At 45.4% G+C, this 15,159-nt stretch overlaps 1 protein-coding gene across 2 annotated transcripts in view; it reads right to left on the bottom strand.

Moving 5' to 3' along the window:
- Positions 1–10,462: 10,462 nt before the first annotated feature.
- SCUBE2 (signal peptide, CUB domain and EGF like domain containing 2) overlaps positions 10,463–15,159 on the bottom strand; it is a 46,259-nt gene continuing 41,562 nt past the window's right edge. The window contains exon 22 of one of the 2 annotated variants that reach the window (XM_075048045.1): positions 10,463–14,497. In XM_075048045.1, coding sequence (XP_074904146.1) covers positions 14,345–14,497 — 153 coding nt within the window. In that variant the 3' untranslated portion in view covers positions 10,463–14,344. The remainder of the gene's footprint in view (positions 14,498–15,159) is intronic. The other variant, XM_075048046.1, reaches the window with a different exon arrangement.

The raw sequence follows: 15,159 nt of genomic DNA on the forward strand, positions 1-15,159 counted from the left end.
AGAGCTGCGGAGTTTTGTTCACACCCCCATTTCACCTTCTCTCGATGAAAAGGGAAGCAGTGGCAGGCAAAGCAGGAAGTGGGTCGGTCCTTTTTATTTTTTTCTTTTCTTTGATTTCTCATCTTTCCTTAAAAAGAAGTGATTTGTTAGTGGTTGCCATATCCTGAAAAGATTCAGGGAGACACCCCAGAAAACTCAGAAGAAGGGACAGAGTGGTATAATTTGACAGAGAGAGAAGCAGCAGCAGGCAAGAGTCCCACAAAGAATAATTTACCCCAGCGCAAAGAGAAAATTTTAGAGAAAGATTTTCCAGAGGGAAAACTCTTAAGATCTTAAGAAAACAAAACCACAATCATTGATGTAGAAATATAAGTTATTCTGTCCATCAGCATAGGATATAAGGTTCAGCTCTAGCATACTCAGGCAAATAACTGGAATAATTTGGAGACTAGAAAAGAGTCTTTTTCTAAAAAGGTTGGATACAAAAATCCAGAAGGACTTAGTGAGCTTCTTAATCATCATTTGTAGCAAGACAAAGACTACAGATAGCGCTGGAGAAATCCTATAACATACAAAGGTAGAATCAGATTGAGATTCCAGAGAGATGTGGCCCATTTCATACAGTAACTCCACACCCACTGTCAATGTTTCCAGTGCTGACCAAGAGAAAGGACCGGGCTGGGATACAGGCCCCATCGCAAGCATGAGCACTTCACGGAGACTACTATTCGCAGGGCAGTTCTCCCTATTTAACCCGGGTGCAACTCCAACCTCCTTTCCCCTGTGCATGTTCTGTCCGGTGCATGCGCTGGTGGCAGCAGGCACAGACCAGGGACACTGGTGACGCTAGGAGAGGAATCGGACATCGTGCAGCTTCTCATAGGAGACTGAACTGAATTTATCTGTCTAGTTCTCCAGAGACAACAGGTGGACCATAGTTTCAGGACACAAAAACTGTACGTTTCAAACCAAGAGATTAAAATGGCAAGTCTTGCAAGAGCTCCCTTACCTTTATTTTTCCTGTTTGAAAGAGGCTGAAACACACTTCTAAAAAAAAAATAAAAGCACAGGTCAGGGAAACAAATGGTACACTTCCTAGCATCTTCTACCATGTACCTCAGTGACAGCCAGCTCCTGGCTGGGAGCTATTTGTGGCTGACAGAGCGTAAGAACAGGTCCTGCCTCTGGAGCTTGCAAAGCTGTGCTGGTAACTGTGCTGCACTGGGAAAACGGGCTGAGCCCCTTCCAGTTCCCACATGAGCCAGGGAAGAAGCTGGCAGGTGACTTGCCAAGCACTGGGGAGAGAATAAGAGGACAATATGCATGGGGGCTGGCATGGGGGACAGAAAGCCTGGCCTCCCCTGACCTCCAACATCCTAGAAGCAGCAGGAACAACTACAGCCCTTAATGGAGGTAACAGTGGCTGCTGTGCACCACTCCTGCTCACAGGTGGGGGAAAAAGGGGCTGATCGTGCCCCTGGCATCACTAGCTGATTTCCTCCAAGACAAGATCCGAGCGCAACTCAGAAGGTGTTGCTGCTATGAAACCAGCTGCACACACAAGCGTGGACATGGCCACTGGGTCTTTCAGAGCTTTCCATGGAGCTGAAGACACCAGGGAACTTTCCTCTCAAGCAAAAAGACAAATTCATATCTCTTTCTCTCCCAAAATGTCCTTTGCATGGCTTTCTTCAGGAACTCAACTGGGCAGGTGTGTAGGAAATGGTGTACATAGAGGGCAGGTGATGTTTCTCCCCAGTACGTATCCACGTTAACCTCTGTTTATTTTGTGCAATAATAAGATTATTCCAGAATAAAATTTTCAAAATTATTAATTTTAAGAAACATTAATACCTGCTAGTTCTCATCCTCCCACATGTATGCTAGAGTGGAACTGCAAATATTGATTTTGAAGTAAGCTACACATATATTCAAAGTGCCAACCATAACTACATCATTCAGACTTCCCAAGCCTCGAGGGATCTCACCTCCCCTGCTGTCCTGCAAAAGGCAGCTTGTGTGCTGAAGGCTTCCTCTGCTGCTGGGGCATTCCACGCCGTAAATTTTAGATTCAGGTCATTAAAGTTATAGGAGGGATCTTGTTAAGGCTAAACCAGCACGAGTCATTTCACACTACACAAACACAATTTTCTCACTCCTTTTCTAACTTTCCAGAAGCCCGACACCCAGAAACCAGGGAGCAGCAGGAATGCTGCTGCTGCTCAAGATTTCTGAGCTCTGAAAGGCAGGAGGAAGAGGGCGCTGCTCTTCTTCACATCGCGTCCTATCTCAGTCCAGCAGGAACTGCTAAGAAATAACAGGGAGCCTGTTGTTGCTCCCCGAAAGGCATGGGGCTGGCTCTGAGGGGTAGAAGATGGCAGGGAGACCCAGGGGACAAAGGCTCGCAGCGGGGTTCTGCAACAAAAAAGATCACGTTTACAATCAGGCAGCGTGGTTGGGGTGCCCTGGCTCATCCCAGGGTCAGTGGAAGATGCCGTGCAATAGCTAGATTCAGAGTCTCTTCACAGACCAAGCTCAGAGCACCTGGACAAAGCAGAGCTTGACAACAAACTGTAAAAAACAGAGCTTCAGGTGGTACCTAAGGTGCATGCTGGGCTGAAGAGCAACCTCCCCACAAGGCGGCTGTGTAATTTTGCTGAGTCTGCTCCTGTTGACTTCTTGAAAGAGTTCACAGCCGTCCCTAACAAAGGGGTTATGGACTCCCCACATCAAGGGAGCTGTAAGATGCTTTCACTGTCATTAGCCATTGGACTAATGACACCTAAAAAGCAGAGTATCTAAGACATCGATAAACAGCCATTGCAAGAGCAAGAACAGCACCGAATTTGCTCCAACAGAGATACGCCATTGTTTTCACCCCCCACATATTTTCCTTGCCCCATCAGCAATTTTCTCACTTTCTTCAGCCTAAGGGACAAAGGCTTTGCACAGCACCCATTACAAAGCCCCACTTATGATAGCAGCTAGCAATCTTTCAGTGTTTTGTGGACACAAAGGAGTCCATTCTTCATCTAAATACTCCAAAACAGCAATCCATTTTTATCCACCAACGAACTTCAGTACCTGCTTAAATGCTTTGCTGAATGGGGAATACAAGCAGATGGCTCTCTGGACAAAATTCCTCCTTCCCAGCATGGTGAAAAGTCACTCTTTAGTACACAAAATATAAGTATGCACACAAAATTGCATGGGATATTTCTTAGAGCAACAGTACTGAAGGGAAGCTTTTTCAGTGCTTAATGTATATATTACCCTGGGAAACTTAGGAGATCTGTGTTTGCTTTTAGATCTGTGTGGCTAATTAATCATAAGGCAGCTGGCAAAATTTTACCTTGAGTCAACACCTTGAACATTAGTGGAGATGCAGTGGGGATACATGACGCCCAGAATGACATCCATGCCTAGCTACAGTCAGAGAAGTGGTTTACTAACCTGATCCTAACTTGGCAGCAAGAAAATTTTAATATTTACCCAGCAATTGCTGCAAACAGGGAACAATAGGTTGTCATTTTCTCCCTCCTACATTCTTTGCAAACTAATAAATTATTCTCAGAAACAACTGGCACAATGGGTAGGTGCCCATAGTGGGTCAGAAAACCACATCACATTCATTTTCCACCGGGATCTAAAAAGTGCCTTGCTTCCTGTTAGCCAAGGTGGTTATGTCCAGGGTTATCTTCCCCATAACCCTGTGTCTTCATCAGCGTGAGATGCACACTGGCTCCAGGATAAAAGATGTTGCACTATGGAAGCGTGTGAGGCCACAGCCTCAGTGCTCTGCCGTCACCGCACAACGACAGGACTGAAGTCATTGCTGAAACTTAAACTGGGGACGACAGTAAACAAAGAAGGCCTAAGCAGGAACAAGGTAAGAAAAGTATGGCAGCTGATACAGCAGAAGGGATCTTTTAAATCTCTTGTCTCCGGGTGACAAGTTTAGAGCTGGCACTGAAGTGTCTGGGCACAGTGAAGCACAGGTATTTGAAAGCTCCCTGCCACAGGGGGGAACTCGTAGTCCTACAAGGAGTTATGCAAACCTTTTAAAAGTTCTCTGCTTTTTCTCACTTTCCTCTGCCCAAGTATAAATCCACTGCAAAGGCATTTCTCATTCCAGATGCTTTGGAGTGGTATGATTCCTGAATAGCAGTACTTAGGGTGAGGGAGGGGGAACTCTGCAGGCGAGCTCTGTGAAATTTACCTCCCAGAGAACATAAATCTCAGAATATAATTTAAGGCCAAGCAAAAAAAAAAAAAGATCACTTTGTTTCTGGAGCAGGACTAGTACAGGTCAACTCTGAAACAGTGTTGCCTTTTGAAAAGTTTCTGTATAGCATATCCAGTTTACCAGGTGATGGTGACAAAAATGACAGAGTATCTCTAGTGATGAAGTAAGCAAGTGAGTTGAACAGAATTGGAATTTCCCAGCTCTTCTGCAAAAGCCCTGAGAACAGGTGCTTACTTCAACTTGTGCCAATGTGGGATTCACCAAGGAACAACATTCTTACTATACTTTTTAAAAGACTGACTGTGAACCTCTTCTGCCTCTACCAGTTAAAGGAGTATTCATAGAGGGATTTCATTCGACAAACATTTCCACCTTCTTATGGAGCTCGGATCTAAGACAGCTTTGCACCCCTCCTTCAGAGGAGAGGAAGAGGGGGCAGATTGTTTTGCATAGGGTCTTTATCAAGTCTGGAATTGCTCTGGTTTCCCAACAGACCAATATTCAATAAACTCAGGATTTGAATGCTTTAAGTTAAAAAAAAACAAAACAAAACAAAACATGGAACTTAAAGCATTCAAATCCTGAATTCATGGAATGTATCTAAATAGAAGATAAACCAAAATCTGAACCTAAGATATTTTACAGTATCCATTTAAGATAAAAATATGATTTACATCAACATTAGAGAGGAGGTCACCACAGTGTTAGTCAAATACAGGATCTCTCACCTCTGTGGAGCTCTTATGTTTATTTTACGAAGCCAAGACTCCAACATTCTCAAGTGCTGCAAGTATAAGTGAGCTACCATTGTATCCCCCTCCACACGCCACATGCAAAACTGCAGCAACTCATAACGGCTAAGATTTAGTGGGGCACGTTACTGGATACTCAGTGCTAATATTTGCTAATGCACAGAATCGTCAACAGTACTTCAATGTAACTCTCCTAACACAGAGGTTGTGTTTGCCATGTTGTGGTTTGGTTAAATATCTCCACCTTCAAGTCTAGGCAACTGAAAGATACTTTAGCTCGCACTATGTCTGAAAAGGAAGCCAGCTGCCCCAGGAGAGTGGGAACATGTGCACTGCGGCTATGAATGATGAGACACAAGGTGCTATTGATTACCTGTGCTTTGAGGTGTTTCTGCCCTACCTTGGGTATAATTTACCTCAAGATCATCTGTCCAACCACTGATAGGAGTCAAGCTGTGATTGAGCTGAGCAACCTCCCCTGAAACGATGGAGGAAATCAGTAGCTGATTATACACACGATTTTATTTCCAAAGACAAATGTTCAAAGTCCATTACTGACATCTGTAAGAACTTAGTCACAAGAGGGATGGGGTCAGGCAGAGTGCTAGAATCACTCACTGTTCTCAGAAGTAAATAACAGCAACTGAAGTTATGCATTCACAGCCCATTTCCTCCAGCTTCCTTTGAGGTTTACTCTGCCTGGAAATCCACAACTTGCAACCCACAAATTTCCTCGCTAGGAATTTGGAAAAGAAGGGGGAATGGCTTGACTGATGGTCAGAATTCGGTTCAGAAGAGGGTCTCTCCCATCAAACTGAAGAGGTACGAATATCTTGCCCAGCAGCATGGGTCTTTCTAGGCCCCATATTTGCATTTTGTAAATGCAGACTAATGCAAAAATATAAGGGCATTTACAAAATCACTCCCTCTTCTTCAAAAAGATTGATCGGAGGCAGTGGTTGGGACCAAGAGCTGCTAAACAATGAAAATCCGAACTGTGTATTTTGGCCAATGGTGCCGATGCCCTCAGAAAAGCTGCCTGGAGCTCCTGCTACAGCTACCCAGAAGAACATTTCACTCTTTGGTGCACGTGTCCTGCAGAGAGTTGTCAGTGGACCGGGAAATACTTCCTCACAATCCACCAAAGCTGCTGAAGCCAGCCCAAGACAGCAAGATGCTTTTTCTCGGTACATTCACACATCTGTGCAGGAAGACAGAAGCACACCGTGAGCTGTCGTGTTAACAAAGCCTCCAAGTTTCAGCAGACTGTTTGGGGCCTCCTGCTACAGAAGACCTAACGCAAAACCTATCGCTCTTTGTCAGCATGGGTTTTAAGAGCTTTTTCCCCTTTCTGAGGGCCACATGCTGCCCTCTCGTGGGGAGCCCTGCGGCTGGTACCCTGCTGCCTTGGCACAGCCCTGAGCCCCGTGGCACAGCCAGCACAAACAGGGCAGGTAACGCCGGCAGCTGCGCTCTGCCAGCACCCCGGGGACCACCAGCTTCATGCAGGCCACCACAACCTATGCCTCGTTATCACAGCTCCCCAAATCCGCAAAAATCGCCTTGAGCCCCTGCCCAGTATGCCAGGCAAGCATGGACCCTGAGAAGGGTCTGAGGAAGGGTTGAGGCTCTAGCATCTCACATGAAGATGTGCCAGGGCACGTGTCCACAGCATCCCTACGCCAGACCAGCTTCTGCATCGCATTTTACTTCTCCATCGCTGCATGTGGAAACACATCCTGCTGGGACAGAGAGCTATGGGCCTTTGTTAGCCACTCCAAGAGCAAATGTCAAGTTGGATGTGTTCAGAGCTGGGACAGGTATTTGTAATGTGCTTATTTCAGCTCTGCTGCACCCATCTCACACCACAGCACTGGCTGAGGGGCTTTCTGGACTAGCCAAGGAAGACAGCAATGCCTGCAGTGTTAAGCGTTCAGTTCCTAGAGCTGAGCTTCCTTCTTCCACTGAATGAAGTTGCTGTTCTCAGCATGGATGAGCCTTTTCAGGGTTTTATTTTTGTAAGTTTGCTGAGAGAATTAGCACCTACAGGAGCCTGGGAGCAATAGTTATGCTATGTAAGCCAGACAGGCCCCTTGAGCACTTTTCTGCCTGTCCTGCTTTTAATAACTGGTACCTCTCAGCTTCTCCACACAGCCCCTCACACCAGCACTACATCACTAACAGCAAACTGGGGGCCACCCAAATTCATGAGCAGGGTTGTGTCACAGACAGGCTTGTCTGCTGGACACAGAGATGCTGAATTCCCAGTTTTCTGGAGTGCTTTCTTAAATTCCACATTAAACCCCAGAATAATCATGATCTCTCTTACCCAAAGCTGCTGTCCATGCCTGGATTTTACTCCAGGCAGCACCTCTAGAAGCCAGCTGAGCTGGCATTTTGCAACAAGTCTTCCAACTGGTAACAGGACCTGTGTAGCTACAGAGCCTGGTCACAAAGAGGGTCTGAGGCAGATGCTAGTGCTAATGCAGTGACAAGCAACTGCTAACCTCTGCCTCTAAATCCAGAGGAAACTCCATGGCTCCCTGCTGCACCACGCGGACAGCAAATAGTGCACAACTAAAGGACTTTTGGTACCTCCAACTGCAAACGTGAAGTGTTTTTGAAGCCTCATTTGCTCTTTTGCTTAACCCCAACTCTTTCCTACTGTTTTGGGGGCACGTAGACAAACACAAAAAACTGCAAATCACATATGTCCATCCTTGCAGGTCCTAGAGCAGCCCCTGAGGGCTGCCAGCACACCAACAACGAGCCAGTGTCTTTTCTGACCTGTAATGCTGGCCAGCATCAAGTGCCCCATGTTGTCCTAGCCCTATGCTGTCTGCTCCCTGCCCTACCCACCCTTTTACACACCTCTAAGGCTTGCAGCTTTGGAGGCTTCCTTTTCTCATCTTCGCCCAGGCACACATTTGGCTATGCCCGCAGCTGGCATACGTACCCTCCACTGAGCTCAGGGCCCCTGCGGAGCCCCTCCAGCCAGCCAGCCCTGCCCGTGCTCATGCAGGGCCCCCGGGTCACCCCACGGCAGCAGCCCGCTGCCAGGGCAGAGCATCGGAGGCCCAGGAGGGCTGCAGGAAGCAAAGCCCCTCATCGTTGTGCGGCAGGTGGCTGCCCCCGAAAAGGGCGAGGGGAGACCTGGGCAGGCACAGAAGGAAGCAGAGGCAGTGCCTCCAGCAAGTGCTGCGCCCCACCAGGCACCCACACGTAGAGCCCGCTGCGCCCACCCTGCCCGGCGTCTCACTCCTCCCAAGTTTACATCCTGGGCCGGTTTGCTGCTTTTGAAAAATTTCACTAATTTTTTTCTGCTCAAGAACTGTATTTTTTGCATTCTCCTTTCATGACAGCCATTGCACACAAGACTATCTTACAGTGAAATACATACATAATACATACAGGCACACACACATACATATATGTGTGTAGTTAACATACCTCCACACTTCTCCATCTCCTGAACTTATTTCCAGATAGAGGTTCTCCATCCAACTCACATCAAGGCTCCTGCCCATGCTTAGTATTTTGTTCTATTTCTTCTAGCACAGCAAGCCGGAAAGAATGCACAAAAAACACATTCAGGCTACCACTGCTCTATTAGATTCAGGCACAGAAGATGAAGCTTCCTCTAAACCTATTCGAGCATAAACTTGGTCTGTACGTTGTGTTTTCATGAATGTTTGTAGTGTTCTTGGTATAACATGAAACACTTGAACTAAGAACTACTAAACAACAAATTGCATCTCAAGTGACCACTTCAGAATATTTCAGCTTCCAGTGCAACTTTTTCTCTCCTTAAAACTATGAACCCTTTATTTCCTGATCCCTAGAATCATCACAGGAAATTTCATGGCACATGATTAATATCCAGGTTTGTAAGTCTACACTGCCTATTAAATAAACTTTCCAGTGAAAAAAATCAGGCTTCAGTTGCATTAGATCAAGTTTAGCAGTTAGCAAGCATGAGGGAGTTTCCTTAATGAATTCTATATTTATAGACATGTTCAATAAGGAAAAAAATTTCAAGGTCATCTTTTCTGACATTTTTTTTTCATTGTGTACTAAACAGGCTTTACTTCATGGACTTCAAAAAACTTTATTACTCTTCAAAATTTGTTTAATCAGAGCAATAGCATATATTTAAACAGAGAAAGATTCTTTTTATTCTTTTTTTTAACACTTAAAGTGGTTTAATAAGGTAGTTTAAAAGAGCAATGTACAGAAAGTCATACATAATTTGCACTGACTTGGAGAGAAACTAGATGAACTTACCTTCTGAGAGTGGAATCTGTCCCTTGAATACTCTAACTCCTTATGTTTTCCCCACAGGTGCTATATTTGCATCACTGCTCACACATGTTCTACAGTGACAGCAGAATACACAGTGTGGAAAGCAGAGCTCCACAACAGAGAGTGAAAATCTGCCTATGAGCAAAAGAATTGTTCAAACTAAATGGGCAGTAGCAAGATGTCTTGTAGGACAGGTTGGTTCCAGGGATGCCTAGAAACAAACCTACTTGTACCAGCCCTGCATGTGGCCCAAGTTCTTTAAGTACTTGTCTCCTCCAGCAGCAGCCTTGCACAAACACAGTTTGAAAGGAGCAGCATTAAAAGGAAGACAGGGAGTATATGTACATTTTAGTTGGGACAGGTTTTACACTCAGCATCTATTGCATTTACAGGATGTCATCTATACACATAACAGAATAAACATTTTTAATTCAGAAATATTTGTGGACCACTATCCTTGCATTCTGCTTCCAAGGATTATCATAATACTGTTCCTTCCTGCTTACCCACATCAGACCTCTTCTGATTCCTTGGATTTAAATAAGCTTCAAGTCTTGCACTCTATATTCCGCTATTACTTATTTCTGTGACATAAACACCCAAAGGTCTCAGCCAGAATTTCAGCTCCCGCTGTTCTGGGATTTCACAAGAGAGTTCATATTGACATTCCCTGTCCTGGAGGGTATCTGAGCGCTCCTGTGTCCACCACTGCGATCTAGCAGGTGGCAGCATTCACAGTATCAGGAAGAATATCTGAATAACAGTTTTCTGTTGTGATTAGCCTCTAGTCATCATACTTTTCCATGACCTCTATATTCCTGTATGTCATTTACTTTGCTGTCTTTTCCATATAAACTAATGTCAGCTTTCTACAGCTAACTTATACAGTTGTATCTTCTAAAACTGCACCAAATGAACCTGGATGGCTACATTCAGCTTAATACAAATCTGTTTTTTATTTCTAAGAAATTAAGTCAGTGGATAAAAAGCTCTGATGAAACCAGTGTAATTTTAAAAATATTCTGGGGACTTGTGTCTTAACACAGCTTTTCATCTTGTTTTGTTTGGGGTTTTTTTTATTACTATTTTTAAGTTTAAACAAGGGGATTTGGGGCTTTTAAAATTTTTTTTAGAAAAAAATAAGATTAATCTACAAAGTAATAAAATACAATGGAGTTAAAGTACTTAAAATAGTTTATTCTGTCTTCATACAGCTGGTTACAACAGGCCAATTGACTCCAGCTAGTCATACAGGAGACATTTTTAGTATAATTATTAGAACTGATACCAGGATAATTCTGGTATTATACTAGCCAGAAATATGTGCACCACTAAATATATGAAGAATCGTGGGTATACCTTTATGAGTATAGATGCAGGCCAATAATATATTACATGAAACAGAATGCTATGGTAAGCAGATGTTCCCAGGATAAAGTCTATCTGATGTGCGATAACTCACTACACAACCATTAATTTTGTCACAAAACTATTATTTAGCACAGCAAAGACAACTAAAAATACTACCCAAGGTTTTCATGCAACTAAAAGTTCATTGGTTTATTTCTCTTATTAAGAGTAACAGTCTGAAACATTTTACATTAATTTACAATCATGAAAAAGATCCTTATGCTTATCTCATGTAGGTGACATTAAGTCATCCAGTTAACGCTAATCATTATTTCAAAAGTTAAATCCTGCTTTATAAGGTTAAACATTCTTTGAATCATTTGTCGCCAAAAAATAACATCAGTCTACAACCACATAGAAAGTAGAAATTAAAATTTCTACAGAGCCACTACCATCACTATGAAGATACAATGCCAAGTGTACAACATTCTGCAACAGTTACCACTTCCCCCAGTATTTAAGATGGCAAAAATCCCCTCTTCACTTTTTACTGCACACACAGGATCTACAGTAAAAGAGGAAATTTTGATTCATGTTAGATCGAGGGTAACAGAAGTGCTTCAGAGTCATTTACTTTTTATGTAGAAAACAAACAGGGCTGTGGAGCAAAAAGGATTCTTCTTCAAGGAAGGGCAGATTTTTCTCTTCAGCCTCGGACCATACACCACACTGATAACACTCCTCTCCTTCCAGAGACAACAACGAAAAGGGCCTGCGCACGTGGGGGAAGCAAAGTTGAGATCCACTGTGCAGAGCAAAGGCGAGATGCTGGTCCCAGAGCAGCCGTGCAGAGCCAGAACTGCATGCCTACAACACGAGGTGCAGTGCAACCAACCCAGAGCTCAAGTCAGTAACTCATGCACAGAGCAAGAAAGCCCAATTTCACCAGTTAAAAACATTTGGATGTTTCACAACTTTTGTTTTCTTGAACCCTTGTTGAAACCAATCACTCTGATTTGTGTGTCGCTCAGCAATGTGAAACAGAAATGTTCAGATTTGTAGCCTTCTTGGGAGGGAGTACAGCAAGAACTGGCTTGCTTCCCTTGGCAGAGAGCACACAGACCACAGCGAAGCCACTCTGCCGGGCTTAGCCCAGCAGCTGGCACAGCACGGTCCTCTCCTCCCAGTGCCCCACCAGCAGACCTCTAACTCACCCATGCACTCGGAGCAGAACTGCAGCACCCCCCCCATTTCAAAGCGCTCCACTGCCCCACAGAGATGGCTGGTGGGTCATTGCGACTCACTGACACGCTGCATCTGGCGTGGGAAGCCATGGACAGTAGAGAGGCTTGGGATGTGCAGCCAGAGGGAAACTATCTTGAAATACCTCCCTGGGATCTCACCACAACAGTGCACTTCACCACAGACATAGCAAGCCTTGCTCACCACCCTTCCCCTTGCTTGGGCATCCCTTAGCCACTCCTCTCACCGATCACACTGCCTCACACCTTCTTCCAGATAAGCCCTGTCCTCCCTCCCCACGAAGGCGGCAGGGACCCTGTTCGGGATGAAGCACACCACCCGGGAGCGCACAATCTCCCGGGTTCCTGCCCCTCTGCTCTGCTAATTCACCCCCTGCCTCCCCCCGTCTCCCCCATGCCTGCGCGCTCCCCTTTGCCGCAGGCCCGGCAGCCCCGTTCCGGGAACGGGTGCTCAGCACCCTGCCACAGAAACCCAGGAGCAGCTCTTGAGCTGGAGCAGGAGCCCCAGTGCAGCCGGCTAGGACACAGCTCTCCCTCTTGGCAGCAACACCAGCCATCTCCCTCCTCCGCCCAGACCGCGGCAATTCTTTCGGGGCAGTAGCGAGAGGAACACGGCCTCACGCCACCCCATCCTGAGGGGCTCTGCTCCCCGGCTGCGGCCTAAGGCCACCGCCCCTGCCCTCCCACCATGACCGAGACGCGTCCTTACCACACGACAGGCTGCACTGCCGCCCACGCCGCAGAGCGGGGCTGCCGTGGCACGACACGTCAGCAAGGCTGCATTTGGTAGCGTTTATTTGCTCCTAACAGCGTAGGGAAGAGATTCGGACCCTGGCTCTTGATGAGGAGGGTTTCCTCTGTCACACTGTGGACGTGGTATTATTCACATACAACAGTTAAATACCACATACCAGTGCGATGAAACCCAGGGAGATGGGACTCCACGCCTAGGAAAGGGAGCATTTGTCCTGGCTACACTGCAAAATTTCAGTACCTTTCCTAAGGGGGGATACAGAGGAAGTTTGGCACCCACTGCACCGCTCAGCACTGCCAGTGACCGAAAGACAGAAGTCCTAAGTCCATCTCAAAGGAGCGGGACTGTGGCCATCTCCCTTCCAAGACAGAAGGCCCAGACGGTACATTACGCTGAGGGAACGGTTTGCGTGGCCAGAGGACAGTGATGTAATGTAAGTGTGGACAGAAAAGCACTGAGACAACATTTTGATCAATGTAGTTCTCCCTATAGGCCCTTTCAGAATAGCCCTCTCTCACATAAGAAACACAACCAGAGGAAAAGGACACAGAGTTTCAGCATCTTGAACAGCGTTTTGCCATAGACGACTTTCGTAGGCACAGTCTGGTTGAGAAATATCTTTGTACATCTACTTCTCTCCAGCAGGACAGGGAAAGCAGCCCTTCTCTGCTCAACAAGGTCACTGCAAGGTGCTCAGACAAGATAAGGAATATAAGGATTCAGGCTCATATAAGAACCTTATACAGGTTTAAACAGTGATGTACAAGAGCATAATCTATGCAAAGCCTGCATTTAAAAGAGGACTTGTGTGCTCAAGTGCAGGTGCTCAGAGGACAGAATTTTACACTACTTGGAGAAGCCGATGCCTCATGCTGTCCCAGGCCTATGCACAGAGAGCGCACTGGGATTTAGCAAAGAATCTCTTCTGTTGTAACATTCGTAGCCAGCCCAAAACAGAAGTGTCCAGTGGGTCAGAGTCTGTTTTCCATTACTGTGGTGCCCTGGTATCACTCCATTTAAACCAATAGGTCATCAGCATGAACACAGTGTGATCCAGACCCAGAGCATTTAAGCTAAATATTCAACCCTTTGCTTATTCCTCCATATGCCTCACACAACATACAGTTCAGAGAAAAATTAGACCTTGTGCAATTCTTGGACTCACTGGTTTGGACTAAAACTATTTAAATCTTAGCTCTGAACCTCCTGTGTAGCAAAAGTTAAGAGAGACATCAATCTTGTTCTCATTTTCAGCAAGACCAATCATGAACCCAGCTTTGTTGAGGTAACATGCATTAATGGCAGCCCAGAGTTCATCCCAAACCACGCTACTTAGCCTGTCTGTCCTCATTAGTTTTCAGAGTTACTGATGAAGCAACAGGGCAGAGCTCTACAAACTTCTGCTTGGCACCATTCAGTTACAGAAATTATGGGCAGTCTCTAATCCAGAGACCTGTGAAGCATCCGTGGTACCCAAAAGGTATTATCTGGAAAGGAATCACAATTCTGTTCACCAAAATATTTATATTAGCTGAGGAAGCCAAACTCTGCCAAGAACAGAGCTGGCGAGCTTCCCTGGAGTTTCTCTGCCAGTGTGTAAAACACAGAAAGCAGCCCCACCTACCACAACCCCTCTGTGCATGCCCAGGGCTGGTTAGTTTTTTAAGTACAGTGCCAACTATTTGTAAGGCCTCAAAAATCTGGAAACTTTAGAGCGCAGCAGCCGAATGAAGGATCTTGGGAACATCTCTCTTGACTCTTGGGCTGTGTACTTGAAGTAGTTCTGTGGATGCGCCAACACGTCGAACAATGCTTTTATCAGTTTCTTGTCCTAGAAAAAGGAAAGCAGATTCTACAGTAATTCCAAAGAGGACTTAGGGTCAGTATTACCAAAGCTTAATGACTGATTAACTCATAAAAAATTATGGGCATTTTACTTTTAATGACTGATTAACTCAGAAAAGATTATGGGCATTTTACTTTTCAAGTACTAATGTTTCAGGGGCTCAGAAACTGGCGGAGCAAGGCTGACATTCAGGCCCCAGGGAAGTCACTGGACTTTCACATTTATCATTAGCGGCACCATGATTTCCCCCCTCCTCATACTTCCAAGAACAGCAAATGAAAAAAACACCAAAACAAAACACAAAAAAACCCAAACACTGGATCTGATATCCAGCAAAAGAAAGGTTTACTTGGGATGACATCCACTTAACTTGCCCATGCAACTGTCCCCTAACCAAGGTCAGAGAAGTGAAATCCACAAAGAGATTTTTTTTCGCCTAAGGAGGAAAAGGCCTTGCTAATCTACAGGCTACAAGTAGCAGCACCAAGTGCTTCTCCAAGAGATTAAATCCCATGTCCCTCAGTTTGCTCCACTGATTCCTTCCAGCACAGCCTACATGAGGCTTGAGGAGCTATCTTCACCATAGATTTCCCTAGTAGGTTTGATCCACCTTTAATCCCCTGGGCAAAGGTTCTCACATCCATTGC

Source organism: Buteo buteo, chromosome 16 (genome assembly GCF_964188355.1).
Source record: "Buteo buteo chromosome 16, bButBut1.hap1.1, whole genome shotgun sequence".
Classification (NCBI taxonomy): domain Eukaryota; kingdom Metazoa; phylum Chordata; class Aves; order Accipitriformes; family Accipitridae; genus Buteo; species Buteo buteo.